Source organism: Trichomycterus rosablanca, chromosome 3 (assembly GCF_030014385.1).
Source record: "Trichomycterus rosablanca isolate fTriRos1 chromosome 3, fTriRos1.hap1, whole genome shotgun sequence".
In the NCBI taxonomy this organism is placed as follows: Eukaryota; Metazoa; Chordata; class Actinopteri; order Siluriformes; family Trichomycteridae; genus Trichomycterus; species Trichomycterus rosablanca.
In genome coordinates, this window is record NC_085990.1 from 30,835,777 (window position 1) to 30,857,578 (window position 21,802).

General features: G+C 38.0%; 1 protein-coding gene across 1 annotated transcript in view; it reads left to right on the top strand.

Annotated features, from left to right (window-relative positions):
* sugct (succinyl-CoA:glutarate-CoA transferase) overlaps positions 1-21,802 on the top strand; it is a 167,390-nt gene that overhangs the window by 12,799 nt on the left and 132,789 nt on the right. Inside the window, 2 exon segments of the mRNA XM_062991152.1 lie at positions 9,982-10,073; positions 11,457-11,600. Of these exon segments, the coding sequence (XP_062847222.1) occupies positions 9,982-10,073; positions 11,457-11,600 (236 nt within the window).

Genomic DNA, 21,802 nt, shown 5'->3' on the forward strand with positions numbered 1-21,802 from the left:
AGACTCCAAACTCAACCCTGGCCAAGACCAAAGAGCTGTCGAAGGACACCAGGAAGAAAATTGTAGACCTGCACCAGGCTGGGAAGAGTGAATCTACAATAGGCAAGCAGGTTGGTGTGAATAAATCAACTGTGGGAGCAATTGTAAGAAAATGGAAGACATACAAGACCATTGATAATCTCCCTTGGGGTCAAGATCTCATCCCGTGGGGTCAAAATGATCATGAGAACGGTGAGCAAAAATCCCAGAACTACACAGAGGGACCTGATGAATGACCTGCAGAGAGCTGGGACCAAAGTAAAAAGGCTACCATCAGTATACACACTACGCCGAGAGGGACTCAAATCCTGCAGTGCCAGGCGTGTCCCCCTGCTTAAGCCAGTACATGTCCAGGCCTGTCTGATGTTTGCCAGAGAGCATATGGATGATCCAGAAGAGGATTGGGAGAATATCATGTGGTCAGATGAAACCAAAATGGAACTTTTTGGTAAAAACTCAACTCGTCGTGTTTGGAGGAAGAAGAAGAACCCAAGAACACCATACCTACTGTGAAGCATGGGGGTTGAAACATCATGCTTTGGGGCTGTTTTTCTGCAAAGGGGACAGGACGACTGATCCGTGTTAAGGAAAGAATGAACGGGGCCATGTATCGTGAGATTTTAAGCCAAAACCTCCTTCCATCAGTGAGAGCATTGAAGATGGAACGTGGCTGGGTCTTCCAGCATGACAATGATCCCAAACACACTGCTCGGGCAACGAAGGAGTGGCTCCGTAAAAAGCATTTCAAGGTCCTGGAGTGGCCTAGCCAGTCTCCAGACCTCACCCTCATAGAAAATTTGTGGAGTCCGTGTTGCCCAGCGACAGCCCCAAAACATCACTGCTCTAGAGGAGATCTGCATGGAGGAATGGGCCAAAATACCAGCTACAGTGTGTGCAAACCTGGTGAACACTTACAGGAAACGTTTGAACTCTGTCATTGCCAACAAAGGTTATGTTACAAAGTATTGAGTTGAACTTTTGTTATTGACAAATAAATTCTTTAAAAATCCTACAATGTGATTTCCTGGATTTTTTTTCTCATTTTGTCTCTCATAGTTGAAGTGTACCTATGATGAAAATTACAGACCTCTCTCATCTTTCTAAGTAGGAGAACCTGCACAATCAGTGGCTGACTAAATACTTTTTGACCCCACTGTAAAAGTAAAAGTATTAAAACAAGTAAACCAAGCTTACCAAGTCCAGCAAGGTCATAATGCTATTTTGGCAAATTTTCATTCTCATTGGTTCAATACTTGATTAAGAGTTTTGATTAACTTGATTGATGCTGATTAACATTTTTATATTGGCTTGATTGGCTAATTTTTAGGGTAAAAACTATAATTTTTAGCAGGTATAACATTTTAAATGCAGGCTAGTATTTTTGAATGTAAGAAATATACAATCATTTTAAGATGAATTAGCATATGTTTGCTACTTTTGCTTATTTTGAAGTGAAATTAGACAATAATAAACTGTTATTTTAGGTATTGGCTGATATGTAACATACTTGTGATTGTCATAAGTATTCCCTAAACTGACCCAAAGTGACATTCACATGTAAAGCATTTTGTGATTTGTTCACTCTGAAGCAGGGAGCATATTGATGCTTATCACAGTGATACACAACAAAATCATTTTGGATGAAACTTTGTTTTGAAAATCATATTAAAGAGTTACAAAGCCATGGTGAGCATTTCCAGGATGAGTACAATTGCTATCTAAAAAGCGAACCTGATCTCCATATTTCACATGATTTAAACAAAGTTTTTTTTTTTTTAAACGCAACTGGTTTACAACCAGTTCAGGTTTTTGTGAAACAGTGAGAATCATTTTCTCTCTGTCATGTCTAAGCCTCACTTCTGTCTGGATTATATAATTTGTCTTGTTTGTGGTGCTTTGAAAAGGTAAGGAGCAAACAGGGTCAAAGTTCAGTCAAATTAAGCTTTGAGTGCAGCAACAAGCTGTTAAAATTGAGCGTCAGAGCAGTAAATGTGTGTAGTGTCCAATGATCAAGGTGGTTGCAATTGTCTGAACCTCACAGTTTGTTCTTCCTCTTTAACATTAGCTGGTTAACAGATTCAGTAAGAAATCAGTACAGTCACTTTGAAGTCAGTAGATTAATCATTGGCCTGGTAAATATCAATGTTTTACATGCAAACTAAAGCTAAACATCTTTATTTGTAAATTTAGTCCCGGAGAAGTCAAGTGCTTTTTAGGCAAATTTTTGGCTGGTTTGAATTTTTTTTTTTTTCTGTTTACACAGCAGAAGAAAACACTTAACCCTCTACTGCACGCATTTTGGTGCGACATGAAAAAAATTATTACACATTATTTCTAGGTTTATTTTGGGACATTTTATTGATAAAATATATATTTTTATTTTTATTAGTGCAACGTTGTGCAACAATGGTACAGATTCTCAGAGAAAATTATGAATAAACAGATCATAATTAACTACTCAGAGTGCAGTACTAAATCAGAAAATCTTTTTAAAAATCTCAACAAACAATTAAAAAGGAAAGAAAAAAGCGCTAGAAATGTGTATTTTTTTTGTACATGGGTATTTCTCAAATTTCCTCCATGGGGATCAATAAAGGAATCTTATAGGTTTGTATTATGTACAGTAGTGTGTTGTGTCATGCACTAAGACTTCGCTCATAAAACTTTAAAAAGCAGTTCTTCTCTGCTGTGATGTGGTACGTTACACTTTTTGCACATAATTTTTGGCATTCTTGTGAACCCAGGAACCCTGCATCTTTATTTCTTGTCACACATTATTGGCCAGTGTAAGATATTGTCCAGTCTGATATGTTGGTTAGGGATAGGTGCTGTGGGCCCCTGCTTCTCCCTCTTCTCCTAATACTGTTGGGAAATCCCACCACTGGGTCACTCTCTCTTCCTGACATCTTATTTGTAATTGCACAAACTATGTGCAAATTGGGACTTAAAGGCATAAAGATGCATGAGGTCACTTCTTATTATGCCATTGTTAGCACAATTCTATCTGTATACATGCCAACATTTCACTTGGTGATGGAGAAATGTGTAGCCATTCAGGGAGTACTGTAGAGGCAAAGGTGTGTTTTCCATTTAGGGATTTAGGAAAAACTACTGTCATCTTCTGAAAAATTGTCTTCTTCGTTCTCTTCCTCACTGGTGTCTTGAGTACATTTCCAATGCCAACAAAAACACAATAATAAAACAATTATTGTCACAGCTTGATGTTGCTCCAATATTCCTCAACTTCCTTTTGTATGTTGTCTGCTGTACGAAATTAAAACCCTATATTTTCATTATTGCACAAACCTTTTTCTACACTCCACTCCTCCTCATTGTCATTGCTGTCTATCTCACTGTCTTCACTTTCAGATGGCATTGGCCTAAAACACGTTTATGTCCATTTTTTATCAAAAAGCATGAAAAAAGTTAATTTAAAGGAGAAGAAAACACATTTGAATTTGGAGCTTATACTGTACACAAATACATGTGGTAATACATGATAACATCCTAAAACATAGTCAGCAAAAACATCCTTGAAAAGTACCCCTTAATGCACAACGTTGCCCTGAGGCAACGACAAGAAAAAACTAATTTCTAAACATGCAAAAAAAAAAACTTCATAAAACCCGACAGAAGACTTCTTTACACCTTCACACACATGCACATATTTTTTATTTACAGTCCAAGTTATTTTAAATGAGCTTAATAAAGCAAAAAATCTCATGTTTGTCTGATACCATGTGCTGCTGTGACCATGTGTCAGAAAAGGCAGTCCCACCTTAAAATGATGCTTTACCTTTACTTCTTTGTTGTTTCTTTATGCTTCTTAATTAGTGGAGAGAATTCATGAACAGTAATAATAAAGAGAGGTTTAGTGTTTCTATTTTGTTCTTTTAATACATTTAGGCATGTTAAACTTTTTTTTTACCGATAAGCATTTTAGACTCTCGGAAAAGCTGATTCTCACCATTTCTCAGAACCTTGAGCTGTAAGACAAGTTTAAAATCCAGTTAAACACAGATACAGTGGGGGAAATAAGTATTTGATCCCCTGCTGATTTTGTAAGTTTACCCCCTTACAAAGACTTGAACAGTCTATAATTTTTATGGAAGGTTTATTTTAAAAGAGAGAGACAAAAAATCCAGAAAAAAACATTAAATAAAAGTTTTAAATGAATTTGTATTTAATTAAGGGAAATAAGTATTTGATCCCCTACCAACCAGCAAGAATTCTGACCCCCACAGACCGGTTATGTGCCCATGAGGCACACAAATTAGTCCTGTCCCTGTATAAAAGACTCCTGTCACAGAATCAGTTTCTTCCGTTTAAATCTCTCGACCACCATGGGCAAGACCAAAGAGCTATCAAAGGATGTCAGGGACAAGATTGTAGACCTGCACAAGGCTGGAATGGGCTACAAGACCATCAGCAAGAAGCTTGGTGAGAAAGAGACCACTGTTGGTGCGATAATTTGAAAATGGAAGAAATACAAGATCACAGTCAATCACCCTCACTCTGGAGCTCCATGCAAGATCTCACCTGGTGGGGTAAGAATGATTCTGAGAAAGGTGAGGTCAGTCCAGAATTACACGGGAGGAGCTTGTCAATGATCTCAAGGGAGCTGGGAGCACAGTCACCAAGAAAACCATTAGTAACACACTTCGCCGTAATGGATTGAGATCCTGCAGTGCCCGCAAAGTCCCTTTGCTCAAGAAGGCTCATGTACAGGCCCGTCTGAAGTTTGCCAATGAACACCTGAATGATTCAGAGAAAGCTTGGGAGAATGTGATATGGTCAGATGAGACCAAAATTGAGCTCTTTGGCATCAACTCCACTCGCCGTGTTTGGAGGCAGAGAAATGCCCGGTGGGGATGGTGTTCTTGGGGTCATATCCAGCATTTCTCTGCTCCCAGCTCCCTTGAGATCATTGACAAGCTCCTCCCGTGTAATTCTGGACTGACCTCACCTTTCTCAGAATCATTCTTACCCCACCAGGTGAGATCTTGCATCATGGGCACATAACCGGTCTGTAGGGGTCAGATTTCTTGCTGGTTGGTAGGGGATCAAATACTTATTTCCCTTAATTAAATACAAATTAATTTATAACTTTTATTTAATGTTTTTTTCTGGATTTTTTGTTGATATTCTGTCTCGCTCTGTTAAAATAAACCTTCCATAAAAATTATAGACTGTTCAAGTCTTTGTAAGGGGGTAAACTTACAAAATCAGCAGGGGATCAAATACTTATTTCCCCCACTGTACATGTGATTGCTTTCAGAGTGAATTTCACGGTTATTCCACACGCAAGACTGTGCACAAAGAGAGGTTTATAAATACATGTTTTTAAGAGTTTGGTCAAAAAAATTTCATTGGCCTGACCTCAACCTGATCAAACAGCATTGAGAATTTGAACATCGATTACGAGTCAGGTCTTCTCATCCAACATCAGTGCTTGACTGTGCTGAATGTTGTTTTGGCCACCTATTTCCAAACACTAAGAAATCTTTCCAGTAGAGTGAAGGCTGTTATAGCCCTTTAAATATTTATTAATTCCCATTGTTTTGGAATGGGTTGTCCAACAAGCTTATGGTCAGCAATACAGAAATACAGTGCAAAGTAATGTTGCATGTTCAGTGCCCAGTGATTTGTATCAGACTCCACACAGCCATGTCTTCATGATTGACTGTAATCACTTGCTTGATTTCTTTAGTCTCAAGGGGGTGTAACACACTTTGTTTTTCCCTCCCATGTCTGGGTTTGTCAGCATATGGGTACTGAATTACACGTACAGTGTGATTTTGTATGTAACCACATAGTTGCCATGGATGGTCTCAAAGCCCTGTCTTGGCAGACAACATGCAGAACTTACACTAGCACTCAAGATACTAATGATCCGCCAGAGACCTAGGTCATGAAAAAGGGGATTAATCAAACAATGACATCACTGTTTTCAGTTCTTGTTCTGCATTAACTGAGGTCTGTGTTGGTTGAGATAGTGGCCAGAGTGTGGCCTCAGGGGTTTGAACCAGAGAGCATGTTTTCCTTTAAGTCCTGCAGGTTTATGCTGTTCTTAAGGGTCAAAGGATTAACTGTGCTCGTTATTTTGCAATTGTGTTCTCATTTTTATGTTATTAAAATAATGTTTTATTATGCTGAGGGGTTCACTAAATGTCTTTCTTTTAAAACAAGTGGTGGCTTTCTGTTGTAATTGTCACAGGGTGGCGCTATGTGTAACCTGACACCTGCAATGTAAAAGCTTTTTGAAGCATTGCCTTTAGGTGTAGCAAGTAATATAATTACACTCAAAAAATGCTTTGAAGTGCAGTTTAAAGAGATATACACCTTCTGTCAATATACAGTACTTTTTTTACCTGGCAAGCATCTATAGGATGAGGATAAGCATCTACAGTATTCTTCTTGCTTTCAGTTTCTGTATATGACACTTTATTTGGTAGTGGTGCAAATGTCCTGAGCCAAAAGACTTCAAAAGTTCAAGTCATGTTTGACTGAATGGGCACACACTCACAAAGGTCACCAAAAACAAAAGAGTGGCAACTTTATGTGAACACACATGATTTTGAAATGGAATGTCTGACAAGCTCATGCTCAGATGTCAATGTATTGCAATGCACCAGTTCTACAGGCAGCAAAACAGCTCTAAAGCATTATGCTTCCATTATACCATGTTTGACAGTAGGGACAGTGGGGTTGGGTGTAAATGCCTCACTCTTCCCAAATGATTATTAACAAACTTTAGTTTTACATTAGTGGCGGTTGCTGAACTGTGGATGGTAACTCCTGTGTTTTTTGGGGTCAAATGTACTCTGACAGTAAAAAATTATAGTTTGTTTTTTACTGACCTTGGCAAAAACACCACTGTACCATGTACCATGTGATCTTGGGACCTGAGATTGTGTAAACATGGTTCCAGGTGACGTTTGTGAAATCCTTCAATTTGCCTATTGAGATCTGTACTAAACTTTTAAACCACAGTGCCTGGGCTCAGTCTAACTGGTGCAGTAAGATTAGCTCTATTTCTATAGGCACATAAAAGTCAAAAGTTGCACTCATTTGTTATAACCTGTAACTTAACTGTGCATATGTACAAAACATAAATTTAGTTAGTATTTAGTTAGTAGATATTAATCTGCTCTTTAATATTAAACATAAAATATTACTGAGGATATTATTCTAATTATTATTATTATTAAAAAAATAACCTTTGCATAGGACTGTATGAAGGCTGTAACTTACTTCTGTATTTACTTTTTAAATGTTGTCCATGATTAGTTATTCCATATTTTATACTCAGCCTGGTTTGGTTTTTGGAATGTAGACAACTGCTCTATACTATACAATATTGAACGTACCCATTCATCTCAGTATTGTAATACCTATACAAATTTCTACAGCTTGATTTACAAAAGGTAAAATAATGAGGTGAAAATTTCTGTAATAATTAGTAATTACACATCTTGTCATTTAAAACTAATTCTAACCAGGAAAATTGTATGCATATATAAATAATTTTGAAAAGAATGTCAGTGGCCCTGTGTTGAAGCATAATGTTGAGTCATGTAAGTGAATTACCAGTGAGTCACAGTCATTATTAAGCAGAGTTAATACACACTTGATTAACAAAGTCATTTTTAATCCCACCAGATGTATTTCATGTGGAATTATGTTACATCATGAGTACAGCTTTGGTAATAAATGAAAGGGATTGACCTGTTTAAAAACTGTGTAAAATGACATTGCCATTAAAGTTAAAACCTAACATCACACAGATTATAATTGTGAAAGGAATTATTGACAGCCTGGAGACGGTGAGTTGCTTAAGAGTTAATTAAACTCTACACTGACTGGTCAGAAGAAAGGTGCAGTGTTTTCAGACCTTGAATAATGCAAAAAAGACAATTTCATATTTTTGAATGAAAATGATGCCATTTTTTGGTATTGGTTTAGAAATTGATAACCCTGAGCTTTCATGACTTGACACAGTCTCCACCTGTCTTTCACATTGCTGTTGGGTGACTTTGTGCCACTCCTGCCACACAGAATCATGCAGCTGGACTTTTTTGAATGGCTTGTGACAATCCATGTTTTTTCTTGATCACATTGCAGAAGTTTCCAGTGGGGATCAGGTCTGGGATTAGCTGGCCATGACAGGCTCTGAATCTAGTGATCCTCCAAGCACACCTTGATTAACCTGACTGTGTGGCATGGAACATTGTCCTCCTGGAGGAAAAAAAAATCCTCAGATTTGTCAGAGCAGAAGGAAGCAAGTTTTCTTTCAAGAAACCTTGTAGATGACAAAGATCAATCTGGCCGAATTCAGCCTTGCTTAAGCACCCCAGATCATCACTGATCCTTTACCAAATTTTACAGTTGTGGCAAGACACTGTTGCTTGTAGACCTTTCCAGGTATCTATCTAAACATTAGATGACCATTTGTTAGTCCAAGGTGAAAACTGGACTCATCAGTTAAAGATAGCCTTACTCCAGTCCTCTACGATCCTATCTTTATGGCAGCCTCAGTCTGACTCTTCTTATTGTTGAAGTGCTAACTTTCCATGACTTCAGCCCTGCCTCAGCATCCTGTTTCAAATCATCCTTGCTGTGAACGTCAACCCAGCTGTCATTTGCTATTCTTTTTCTGGTCACTTTGATTTGAATAAACACTGCAGCAGCACCTTAGCAATAGAAATGCAATTAATAAAATGCTGCTGCCTGCATCCACATTTTGACACAGTATTGTCTCTGGAAATGTGGAATAATGAGATTAGAGTGCAAGTCCAGAATAATTTAGTCTGCAGTCAAAATTGATTTTAATTTAGCACTGTTTATCCAAATAAAACAAGTGTTTTTGATCCACAGCAGATTCGAGATTAACTTTAAGAGGAAAAAGTATCAGGCCTGCACCAGGTCTCCTGAATTCTCAGAAATTCTGCAGCACACAGCTAAACATGTGAGGCTCCCAGAGTTGAGCGTGCCATGTTTGGGCCAGAAAGCAGATGCCACACACTGTTTATTCCCCATCTCAGCATTTTTGAGGTTTCAATGACCCACAGGAACTGAAACCCCTGTCCCACAGAAGCGACAGTGCACCCACTTCTGTGTTTTATTATTCAGGCTTAATTTCTTTACAGCAAATTAAAGAGGATTAGGTGGCGTCTGAATGCTCTAGTTATTGTCAACACGTGTCTTTCATTAAGCAGACCCACGCGTTTAATCAAATGCACCGAGGTCTGGGATGGGATTCCTTTCACATGGCATCACAGTTCCACAACAGAAACTGGGCAACTTTGAATTAACATTGCATTTCTTTTCACACACACACACACACACACACACACACACACACATTTTTGAGTGTGCAGTGTTGATAGCTTGTTAATGGTTAATATATGTTTAAATTAAACTTAGCTCCAAATGGAAGTGAACTCTGGGTGACTTTGCAGAGCTGGGAAATATGTGGCCAAATCAAGCAGATCAAAGGATACCGGCAATGCCAGTCCTAGCTGTGTATAATCTAAGTCATTTAAAAACTAACACTGTCTGTTTTTTTAAACACAGTGAAATTAAGTCTGGCTAAGTGGTGTGGGTAAGTGGTAAAAATAAATGAAACAGAACACGACCACACACAATCTCTATTAAATTATATTTAAGTTAGCTCAGGTTATGAATAAACCCATAGTCCTGTCAGAGAAATAAATGCTTAGAGATTCTGACTGCTACGAAGGTGTTAGGAATGCAAACAGATAAGGATAATTTACCAAAAATTATTTCTACAGCTCTCTCCTGATGAAATATACTATGGCTGTCTGAGAGGGCTGGAGGTTTAATGTGCTCAGTTACTGTGTACTTGTACTGTTAAAGAAATTGTTAATTTGTGTGTGTGTGTGTGTGTGTGTGTGTGTGTGTGTACGTGCGCATACCTAGGTTATGGTCAGACAGGACCCCAGTCACACAAACCTGGATATGACTCTATAGCATCTGCTGTGTCTGGGATGATGCACATCACAGGTCCTGAGGTTAGTAAATTACCTGCCATCCTTACTTTTGACTATGTGCATAATTTGAACTGTAACTAATAGTACTGATAACGGTTACCAGTTGGTGGCAGAATTGGTGGCTCAGCGGTACTGGTCTAGTGATAAGAAGCTTGCTGGTTCAAGCCCTACCAATGGCAAGTTGCCACCGTAAGGTCCTTACTAAAGTCCTTAACCCTCAATTGCTTGAAGTGTGTTCGTTGACAATTGTAAGTCACTTTGGTTGAAGGCATATGCTAAATGCCAGATTAGGTAGAAGCAACAAAAACCAAATCACAAAGTTTTGTACATTTTTTATAACTTAATAATATAAAAAAGGTGTTATTTTACTTAAAAACATGGCCGGCTTGGTGGCTCGGTGGGTAGCACTGTCGCCTCACAGCAAGAAGGTCCTTGGTTCGATCCCCAGGTGGGGCAGTCCGGGTCCTTTCTGTGTGGAGTTTGCATGTTCTCCTCATGTCTGCGTGGGTTTACTCCGGGAGCTCCGGTTTCCTCACACAGTCCAAAAACTGATGAATCTTGTGTAATGAGTAACCTGTCCTGTCATGAATGTAACCAAAGTGTAAAACATGACGTTAAAATCCTAATAAACAAACAACAAACATAAAAACAACAAATATAAAGTCCTACACATCCACTGGCTTTAATGTAGCTGCTGCTTTATAACAGGGTTCTCACACTTTTTTAAACTCTATTTATTAAGAATTTCAAAAAGAAATTACACCACTTTTCTACATAGTCACCTTCAGATGCATTTTTCCCAGTGTTGTACAAACTTTTTAATGCCATCAGCAAAAAATGCCATTGATGTACCGCTGCTTTTATATCATCATCACATGAAAATCTTCTTCCCCTTAAAGCTTCTTTAAGCGGCCCAAAAACGTCAAAATCAGATGGCGCTGAATCCGGACTATAAGCTCTCCCTCACTCTCTCAGACACGACCAATTACTACTCCTCCCGCCCTCATCGTTTCCAACCAAAATACAAAAGTGCGGAAACTTTTTGAACATCCCTCGTATTTATCCATTTTACCATCTATACTGAAATAGCATTAATAATTAATACAGCATTTATGTAGCATTAATAATTTAACTGTGACAAATTTTTCAAACTAATAATTTACTGTAGGTAACAGGTGCTTCTGTTTTTGAACATATTGGAGAAAAATGTATGACAGCACAGATATATTGACTATTTAATCATTTATTTATTTATTTTTAATAACATGCACACACATTTGCTAAATTCCACAAATACATGATATAGCACACGTCACAATATGTAGTCCTGTTTTTACATGTTTAATTTTAAATAAATTATTTAATACAATTAATTTAATTGAACTTTTACTTCTTGTTTTTCAGGACGGGGATCCTGTAAGGCCTGGTGTCGCTATGACAGACCTTGCAACTGGGCTGTTTGCTCATGGAGCAATTATGGCTGGTCTGCTGCAGAGACAGAGGACAGGACAAGGCCTTCACATTGACTGCAACTTACTCTCCTCTCAGGTAGAATCATAAGCACTTTGTTAAAGCTAGCTTACATTTATCGTATATAGGTAAATGAGGTAAATGTAAAATTCAATTTAAGATCAGATGACTTATTGTTTGTTCTTTTAGTGTTGTTTATAAAAAGTTGGGTCGTTTTGTAAATAAAAAGAAGAATCTGTGATTTGTTAATTCTATGGAATCTTTATTTAATTGACAAAAGTAGAAAAGATTGCTGTTTTCAGTGATTACCTTTATATTTTGTAAATATAAACACATTGGGATAGAGGTTTGTTGACCTCTGTGTTCTTTCACATTTCCTATTCATTAAACTTTTTATTGGTTTGGGAACTGAGGACACTAACTGTTGCAGTTTTGCAGGTGATATTTTTCTCTATTCTTGCTTGATACGAGACTTGATACTGTTGTCTGATTCTCAATTTCATGCTGCACCATACATTTTAAATAGGAGACAGATCTGGACTGCAGGCAGGCCAGTCAAGCACATAAATTCTGGATCCTGCGCATACAGAATGAGTCTTGGCATTGTCTTGCTGAAATAATCATGGACCTCTCTGAAAATAAGATGTTAATGGTAGCGTGTGTCTATCTAAAATCCGAGTATTGGACTTTGTGTCAATGGTACCTGAAACAAATGCAAGTCACCCATGTCGTGGGCACTGATGCACCCCGTACCATATCAGATGTTGGCTTTTGTACATTTTACTGATAACAGACTGAATGGTCTTTAGAAAAAAGAACTCGAAAATTGTTTCTGAACCTAGAACTCATCTGACCACAGCAAACATTTACATAAGTCTTTCGGACTTTTATACCCAATCTTGATTTCCTCACCTGTTACCAATTACCTGTTTATTGTATAATGTTTTAATATAAATATTATGAATATTATATAAACTTTTCGCTCTTATTTTGCCATGTCCCAATTTTTTTTAAGTGTGTTGATCAGTGAAAACATTAGAAATTTTTTGTTTTTACTTTTTTTTGTTTTACAAAACATCCAAATTTTTTTTCAGAAATTAGGGTTTGTATTCTAAAACCAAAATTCAAATGCTTTTTTAATTTCGTTTTTAAATTTATTTATTTTCTTGCCAGCCTTGGCAAAAAGATTACTTGTTCTATGCATTTCATACCGTTCTTTGTACAAATGATTTTTCTGTAATCTGTCTCCACAGAGCTCTTCTGCCTTATGTGTTGCTATGCTTGTGGTACTTTCTTAAGCATAATATCGCACGACTCCTTTAGATTTTCCTTTTTGGGCTTTTTTCCTTGTGTACTGGTCCCACACATTATAAAATTAAAGAGACAAATAGCAAGCAGAGACTTCCAGCCAGCAGAAGCATGTGTGTTGATAGTGTACATGCCAAACAGAGTGCACACTCAATTCTCAACTAGATTACAATTTCAGCAGGTGCATTATCTTGGGAAGTGAACACCTCAGAGATTTCAACAGTTTGTGTACAAGCACCGCACACCGACAGCTTAAGTGCCGACAGCTTAATACCAGTGAAATCAATAGTGTGTGGACAGGTGAAAGTAGCTGTGTCCTGACACCCTGCTGCTGTGATCCTGAAGGAAAGTTTACTTCATAGCCAGCTTTCCTCAGGCGACCAGGCAATGTACAATCAGAGGGGTTTAAATTGTTGATGTTAGTGAATGTTTTATGCTCTGCTTTTCATTTACTACATCGTAAACAGAGAATATACAGACCTCCTCTCTAACTAAGGCATTCAGTTTAGACCAGACGTATGTGAATATGTTCCCACATCTTCTGTAGTGACATTAACTTATGGTGTATAATCCAAATTGGCATTGCCTTTTTAGATACTGATGATGACACAAATTAAGTTAAATGTGCTTTAAGTAGAATTTTGGCTCAAATATTACATGGTGAACTACAGTAGCAGCTAGCCATTTAGCAAAATGAGTCATTCATAAACAGTAAATACTACGGTGGAGTAAAAAATCTTAGGGCGCATTCACATGAGATTGCGAAAACTGCGAACCTCGGCGCAAATCACCACTTTGTTAAGCTCTTGGCTTGAGCGTCATTAAAGAGCACCACGACACAAATTTGCATTTGTGTAAAATAATCGTCAAATCCACTTTGAAAGCATCCACATCTATGTTTAGCTGGATTTTCCTCACTGTTTCACTTTTAAACTTGTGTTATAGCTCAGGGTGCTGAGAAATTGTGAGAATCAGCTTTTCCAAGAGAGTCTAAACGCTTATCATTTAAAAAAAAAAAGCCTAACGTGGTTTAGCGTATTAAATGAACGACATAAAAGCACTGAACTTCTCTTAAGTTCTGAACTTCTCTTATTACTGCTCATAAGTTCTCTCCACTAATGAAATTCTTGCTCAGTGTTTTTTTCTCTCTTTTTCTGGTGCTGACCTCCACAGTAGCCGACAGCATCTTTTTCACCTGAAAAAAGGAAAGCCACACCCTGATCGCATTATTCCTTTACTCTGTGCAGACGCCATCAATCAGCCAGCAGAGGTCGTAATTGCATCAGTTATAAGGTCCCTATCCGGCTCCCTCCCTGGATGAACAACAGCCAAACGTTGTTCATATAGCCACCCAGCTTAGCCAGATGGCAGAACTAATATTCAAAACGATGTATTTGAAATCCCAGCTCTGATGTGCTAGCGTATTTTACAGCTGCACCACATGAGCCTCGCTCATTGTTTTAATATAGTAAGTCATGTTAAGCTTTGTTCACGTTAAGCGTTGTTCGTACTGCCCAAGTCGCTTTTACTACATCAGATGAAACAGTTCGTCTCGTTGGAGATAAATCCTTTTATTTGAATACATTCTGAATGGTATTTAATGACTGACTAAAAGCTTTCATAAAAGGCGCCCAGGTGGCGCATTGGAATATTCCGCTAGCGCACCAGTGCCGAGATTCTGAACTTCTCGGGTTCGAAACTCGGAGGTTCTACTGGTCATCTGGACGCCATATAGCGGGCATTATTGACAGTGCCTGCAGCAGACTATGTGGGTGGGGTCTTCAAACGCTGTGTAAGGACCCTGATTGGCAGATAGGGAGGCACCTGTGCAGAATTTGCAAAAGGGTTCTGCAAAGTGCTGTGTGTGGGTCGGAGGAGGCATGAGCAGCAATATACCCACCTCGACTGCAATCAGGGATCCCCCAGCAGTGGCAGACACATTGACTACACTAAATCGGGAGAAAATGCATAAATAAAATTTAAAAAAATAAATGGGTTGAAGGACAGTGCAGAAACATCATGTACTTATTCTTATCCATTCACTCTTTTATGTAATTGGGCAAAATTGTATCTTTGTTTGGACTTTGACCCCGGTAGCATGTTCAGTGAAGCAGCCTCGAATCCCTTCATTCCTCCAGTTCAAATTTTTATTGTTTCCATATGAATCCAGTAAACAGAAAATTTTACTCGTAGATGGACTCACAGAAGCTTTAGACATTAAGAAATCTCTGTTCCACCCAACATCTGATTGCATTTGACTTAATATGTAATGGGAATACAAAGGCTCAACATAATTATTATAATAATCAGACAAAAAATGATTTCCTTTGAAAGGGCTAGCCAAAACTCACAAAGCTTAGCCTTTCTTTCCCCCGAAAACACTGCTAATCTTTTTTTTTTCCTTTTTTAATTTAGACTAACCTGAGTCCACACATTATGACATTTAGTCACACCCAAGTACCTAAATACTGTAGATAAATCGGTGTCTCTATTTTCTGATGAATAAACTACATGTGTTACATGTTTTTTCAATCTCATTTAGGCTTTGTTGGGAATTTAGGAAAGATTCTTTTGTGCACTCATTTCCATAGACAGGCTGTTTTCCCTTTTCTTTAGGCTAAATAGGTAACAGACACAAAAGCATTCCCGAATTTTCTTTGAACTTGAGCCTGAATAATAGGCTCGTAAAAAGCAGTTCCAGAGTTTCAAGTCTTTTTTGTTGGTGCATCTATTGGTGCATCTAAATAAAGTGAATTATTGATTACTTATTGGTGCATCTAAATAAAGTGAATTATTGATTACTTATTGGTGCATCTAAATAAAGTGAATTATTGATTACGTATTGGTGCATCTAAATAAAGTGAATTACTGATTACTTATTGGTGCATCTAAATAAAGTGAATTATTGATTACGTATTGGTGCATCTAAATAAAGTGAATTATTGATTACTTATTGGTGCATCTACTGTAAATGAAGTGAATTATTGATTACTTATTGGTGCATCTTAATAAGGTGAATTATTGATTACTTATTGGTGCATCTACAGTAAATAAAGTGAATTATTGATTACTTATTGGTGCATCTAAATGAAGTGAATTATTGATTACTTATTGGTGCATCTAAATAAAGTGAATTATTGATTACTTATTGGTGCATCTTAATAAAGTGAATTATTGATTACTTATTGGTGCATCTTAATAAAGTGAATTATTGATTACTTATTGGTGCATCTAAATAAAGTGAATTATTGATTACTTATTGGTGCATCTAAATAAAGTGAATTATTGAGTACTTATTGGTGCAGATATTTCACTCTTAAACTAATCTAGGCAGTGGCTTTAATAGAGATTTCAAAGAGACAGAAAAGCTCAGAAATCATATTATGAATCCCTTTTGATGAGCTTGTTTATATAACCTTCAAAAAAAATGATACCAAAATAATAAATTGTCTATAAATAATAGTCTATTAGAAGAGCCAGAGATGGGTCAATGCTGTGTCCACCTGCACCCAAATTATAAAGTATATATATATATATATATATATATATATATATATATATATATTGACTCAGAGTTCTGAGATCAATCTGGAAACCACTGTTGAATATGAGTGACCTTTGAGCTCTCAAGACATCATTACATGAGGAGCTGTCAAGCTACTGTAAGAAATATAGCCACATGGGCTCAGGAGTACTTTAGAAAACCATTGTTATTTACCACAGTTCACCGCTGCAACAACTCTATTACACAAAGATTAGGCCGTACGTCAATTTTATGCAGAAATGCCTCAAACTCCTCTAGACCTGAGCTCATTTCAGATGGTCCAACAGTAGAAAAAAGATTGTTTGTTTATTTGGATTTCAACGTCATGTTTTACACTTTGATTACATTCATGACAGAAACGGTAGTTACTCATTACACAAGGTTCATTAGTTTACAAGGTTATATCAAACACAGTCATGGACAATTTAGTGTCTCCAATTCCCCTCACTTGCATGTCTTTGGACTGTGGGAGGAAACCGGAGCACCCGGAGTAAACCCACGCAGACACGGGGAGAACATGCAAACTCCACACAGAAAGGACCCGAGCCACCCCACCTGGGGATCGAACCCAGGACCTTCTTGCTGTGAGGCGACAGTGCTACCCACTTAGCCACTATGCCGTCGGTAGAAACAAGTATGTTTGTTTATATTTACAAAATACAATGAAGCTGATAAGTAAAAACTTTTCATCTGTTATTGGTTAAATAATTTAAGAGAAAGGCAAATCACAGATTATTGTTTTTCACAGATTCATCTCAGCTTTTCTGAAAATGAGGTTTATAAATGAGCAGATGTTATGTAATGTTGGCAACATCATATTTACAATTATAATTACAGTGCTATAAGGCAGCTGCTTGTGTGCCTGGACGTGCTTTCTAAAGGTAACTGGATATATAAAATTTGAAATAAATGATGCATGGAAGACTAGTTTTAATTGTGGGTACTTGGTTTGTACGCTCATAAAATTATATGTACAGACAAAAATGTAATTTTACTTACCAGATCTCCTGTACATTCAGCAATGTTTATTCAGCTGCACCTCATTTCTGTGGCTTTATCCCAAATGTATTTCTCCTGGGTGTTCACTTTGCAGGCTATAGTACTCTGTTACATAGTATACTACGTAGAGCGCATGTAGTAGGTAGACAGACAAATTTAGTTTGTTTAAAACTGTATTTCTGTGTCTAATTATGATGTCTAATTATTGAAGGCATTAATAAAAAAATAATAGTAATGTGTTTTACCTTCTTCCAGTGAAGCTAAATGAGAAATTCCGTCCAACCATCTTAAGAGGTTTTTTTTTTTTTACTGTGGTGCTTTACCACAAAATGATAAAAAGTAATGATGCTGTAGGAAATTATGCTATTCTACTTACTTCTACTTATTATGCTACTTCTACCTACTCTGCTTTCATTTGGGTGCAGGTGGGCCAAGCACTAAACTCTCTCTGGCTCTTATAAAAGACATATAATAATATAAAATATAAAAGATATAATAATAATTATACAAAAAAAGGAGGTTTAACAAGCTTTAGGAAACACCATCTCTAGTTTGAGAAAAAGTGAGGGACACTTGAGAAAAAGATGCACATGTGATACACTGCTAAAATTTCCCTGGTTTTACTATTTTAGGAAATGTGTTTCAGTGAAAGGGGCGGACGGTGGCTCGGTGGGTAGCACTGTTGCCTCACAGCAAGAAGGTCCTGGGTTTGATCCCCAGGGTGGCCCGGGTCCTTTCTGTGCAGAGTTTGCATGTTCTCCTCGTGTCTGTGTGGGTTTCCTCCAGGAGCTCTGGTTTCCTCTCACAGTCCAAAGACATGCAGTCAGGTTAACTGACTGAATTGCCCTATAGGTGAATGGGTGTGTGTAGGTGTGTGTGTGTATGTGTGTCTGCCCTGCGATGGATTGGCGCCCCATCCTGGGTGTTACTGTGTGCCTTGCGCCCATTGAAAAACTGGGATAGGCTCCAGCACCCCCCGCGACCCGAACTGGATAAGCAGTTAAGAAAATGAGTATGTGAGTGTTTGAGTGAAATTAACATTTTATTTTATTCTAGAAACGACTGTAGTTTCTCAAAAAAATAAAAATATATAAGAAAGAGCATGAAGAGCATTTCTTTGCAGAAAATGACAACTGTTTCTAATGGATACGTTTTTTTTTTTTCTTAATCACATATTTTATGCTTTCCACCAGTCTTTCATATCGCTGTTGTGTGATATATTCCACTCCTGGTGCAAAAATTAAAGCAGCTGTATCATCTTCCTCTTGATCACATTTCAGAGGTTTGTAACGGGGTTCAGGTCTTCAGATTGGTCTTGCCAAGGCAGGGTCTTGTTCTGATGGTCAAATGTGACAGTCAAATTAGTTGGTGGTCATTCCGGTCAGGGAAGAGTTGTGTTTATCACCTTCATATAATAAAACTGCTGTATTTACACCGACCAGGAATAACATTATGACCACTGACAGGTGAAGTGAATAACACTGATTACCTCTTCATCACGGCACCTGTTAGTTTGTGGGATATATTAGGCAGCAAGTGAACATTTTATCCTCAAAGTTGATGTGTTAGAAGCTGAAAAAATGGCAAGCGTAAGGATTTGAGAGAGTTTGACAAGGTCCAAATTGTGATGGCTAGACGACTGGGTCGGAGCATCTCCAAAACTGCAGCTCTTGTGGGGTGTTCCTGGTCTGCAGTGGTCAGTATCTATCAAAAGTGGTTCAAGGAAGGAACAGTGGTAAACTGCTGACAGGATCATGGGCGGCCAAGGCTCATTGATGCATGTGGGGAGCGAAGGCTGGCCTGTGTGGTCCGATCCAACAGACGAGCTACTGTAGCTCAGATTGCTGAAGAAGTTAATGCTGGTTCTGATAAAAAGGTGTCAGACTCCATACCTCGACGGGTCAGGGCTGTTTTGACAGCAAAAGGGGGACCAACACAATATTACATGTTATGCCTGATCGTTGTATATTTTTTTAAACCTAGCAGATATTTTGTTTACAGATGACAGTTTAAAGTACTTGTATAAGTCACTTTAAATAAGAGCGCATGCTGTAAATCATAAGCAGGTTATAAGGAACCATGGCTGAACATTTTCTTAACGTGCCATACCTTTTTGGCATACACAATAAAATAATGCAATTTATAAGAATTTAATACACATTTCCTCTTGAACTGCCTCAAAATCAGGTTCATAATGGTGGTACAGTGTAAAGAAAAAGTATATCATTCATCAGGATACTGAGCTGTGAATTGGGTGTTTTGTTGTAGTCAAAGCAATTTAGATTAGTAACATCTAAGCAAGTGAGCTGGAAAGTTTTCCATGCTGTTGTCCTATTACTAACACATTCATGGAACTAATCAACGAGAGCACCCATCTCTTGGGTGATACCAGTTCAACTGTAGGATGTGGTTTCAAGAAAGTGTTCCCATAATGCGATTGTTTGTAGCTTGTCTGGTGTGGTTAGCTCGAAATACTTCTTGGATTTTTTCCCCCCTTTCGCTTCTTGTTTTTTTAAATTCTTCCGTGGACTTTTCCCTTTTCTTACTCTACATGATCTTGTAGCCAGCTTTTTGACCTGTTTTCTTTAAAGTGTTGCTTTGTCTGGGCTTGATTTCAGAACTAAATGCTGTCTGTGTCTGGTGTAGCTGTTTATGCTTGTGATTGTATTTAGAATAGCTCAGGGAAAAATATAGTATGTTTCTGTTTAGTAAAATTGTAAGGTCACAGAGGATGTGATACCACACTTGCACAATGCAGGACTGGGTAGGCTGGCAGTGTCGCTCTCATGTTTTGATGGGGTTTGAAATACAAGGTGACAGCGGCCCTGGGAACAATTGGATAACACAAAAGGACAAGAGTTTGTTCTTCTTTATAAATCAGACAAGTCCTATAGTGGTGCTTGGGTGACTTAAAGCTTACTAACAACGGGATCCAAGTTTCGAATCCTCTGCAGTGCTATTACCCAGTTGGACGTCTACATACAGACATGACTGGCTTTGTCTGAAGAGGGGGGATGGCTGAGGCCCGCAATAGATTGATGTCCTGTTCGTGGTGTGTGCTGCATTGCGCCCAGTGATTCTGGAGAACCTGGACCCACCGCACCCCTGAACAGGATAAAGCAGTGGTCCTATACAAGTCCTATACAAAAAGCGTCCAGTATTTTTATTCCTCCTTCTTGTCAAATTATATGCATACACCCAAGAGCTATTTCTCTTCATCTCAATTATTATTTCTTACAAATGAAACATTGTAGACTCCTTTGTTTATTGCCTTACATCTTATAATAGTGAGGTTGCAGAATTTGATGCACTTCACATGGTAATCACTGAGTAAAAATTCTACTTCATGCACCTTAAAAACTACCAGAGCTGTAATGATCCTGCCTAGAAGAGGACACAAGTATATTTTCTCCTCACTTTGAAGTGTACTAAATGCTGCCAGACCATAGAGAATAAGAATAGTAATAGTAATAACAATAATAATAATAATAATAATAATATGCCGTTCGGGTGGTGCAGTCTGATCACTGAGATCTGAGCTTGAATCTCAGCTGTGCTATGACTGGATATGCCTGTATTAAAGGAAGAGGTTTACAATTTACTGCAACAGTACAGTCACTGATTGTACAATTTGTTTCCCATGGAGTGACATGCCTATTTTGGTGGTATTTGGTTGAACCCAATTTGCCGCCTACCTTTTCGAAGTGCTGCCAATGAGACAAACTGTATATACGCTTTATGGGGGTGGCAGGATGGCTCGGTAAGTAGCACTTGGCTTACTGCAAGAAGGTCCTGGGTTCAAATCCAAGGTAGACCATTTGGGGTACTTTCTGTGTTGTTTGCATGTTCTCCCCGTGTCTGCGTGGGTTTCCTCCAGGAGCTTCGGTTTCCTTCCACAGTCCAAACACATGCAAGTGAGGTGAACTGGAGATACAAAATGTCCATGACTGTGTTTGATATTAAAGACTTGAGCTGATGAATCTTGTGTAAACAGTAATTACCTGTCCTGTCATGAATGTGACCAAAGTGTGTAAAACATGACATTAAAATCCTAATAAATAAATAAATTATATGCTTTATGGGCATTAGTATCGGGACACCTTTTCTAACTATTGAATTAGTGTGTTTTAGCCACAACATTAGCTAACAGTTGTAATTAGTAAATTGTATAGTGGAAATGCACTTTTAACTTTGCAGCAACAGTTTAGGGAAGGCTCTTTCCTGTTTCAGCATTACTCTGCCTCTGTGCATAAAGCAAGGTCTATGAAGACATGAAGAAAAGCTTGTGGTCTGCACAGAGCCCTGACCTCAACCCCACTGAAGAGCTTCAGAATGAACTGGAACACTAATTGAGGCTTTCTTGATCAGCATCAGTGATCAGCCATACAGATGCTCTTTCGACTGAATGGACACAAATCCTCTTAGATAT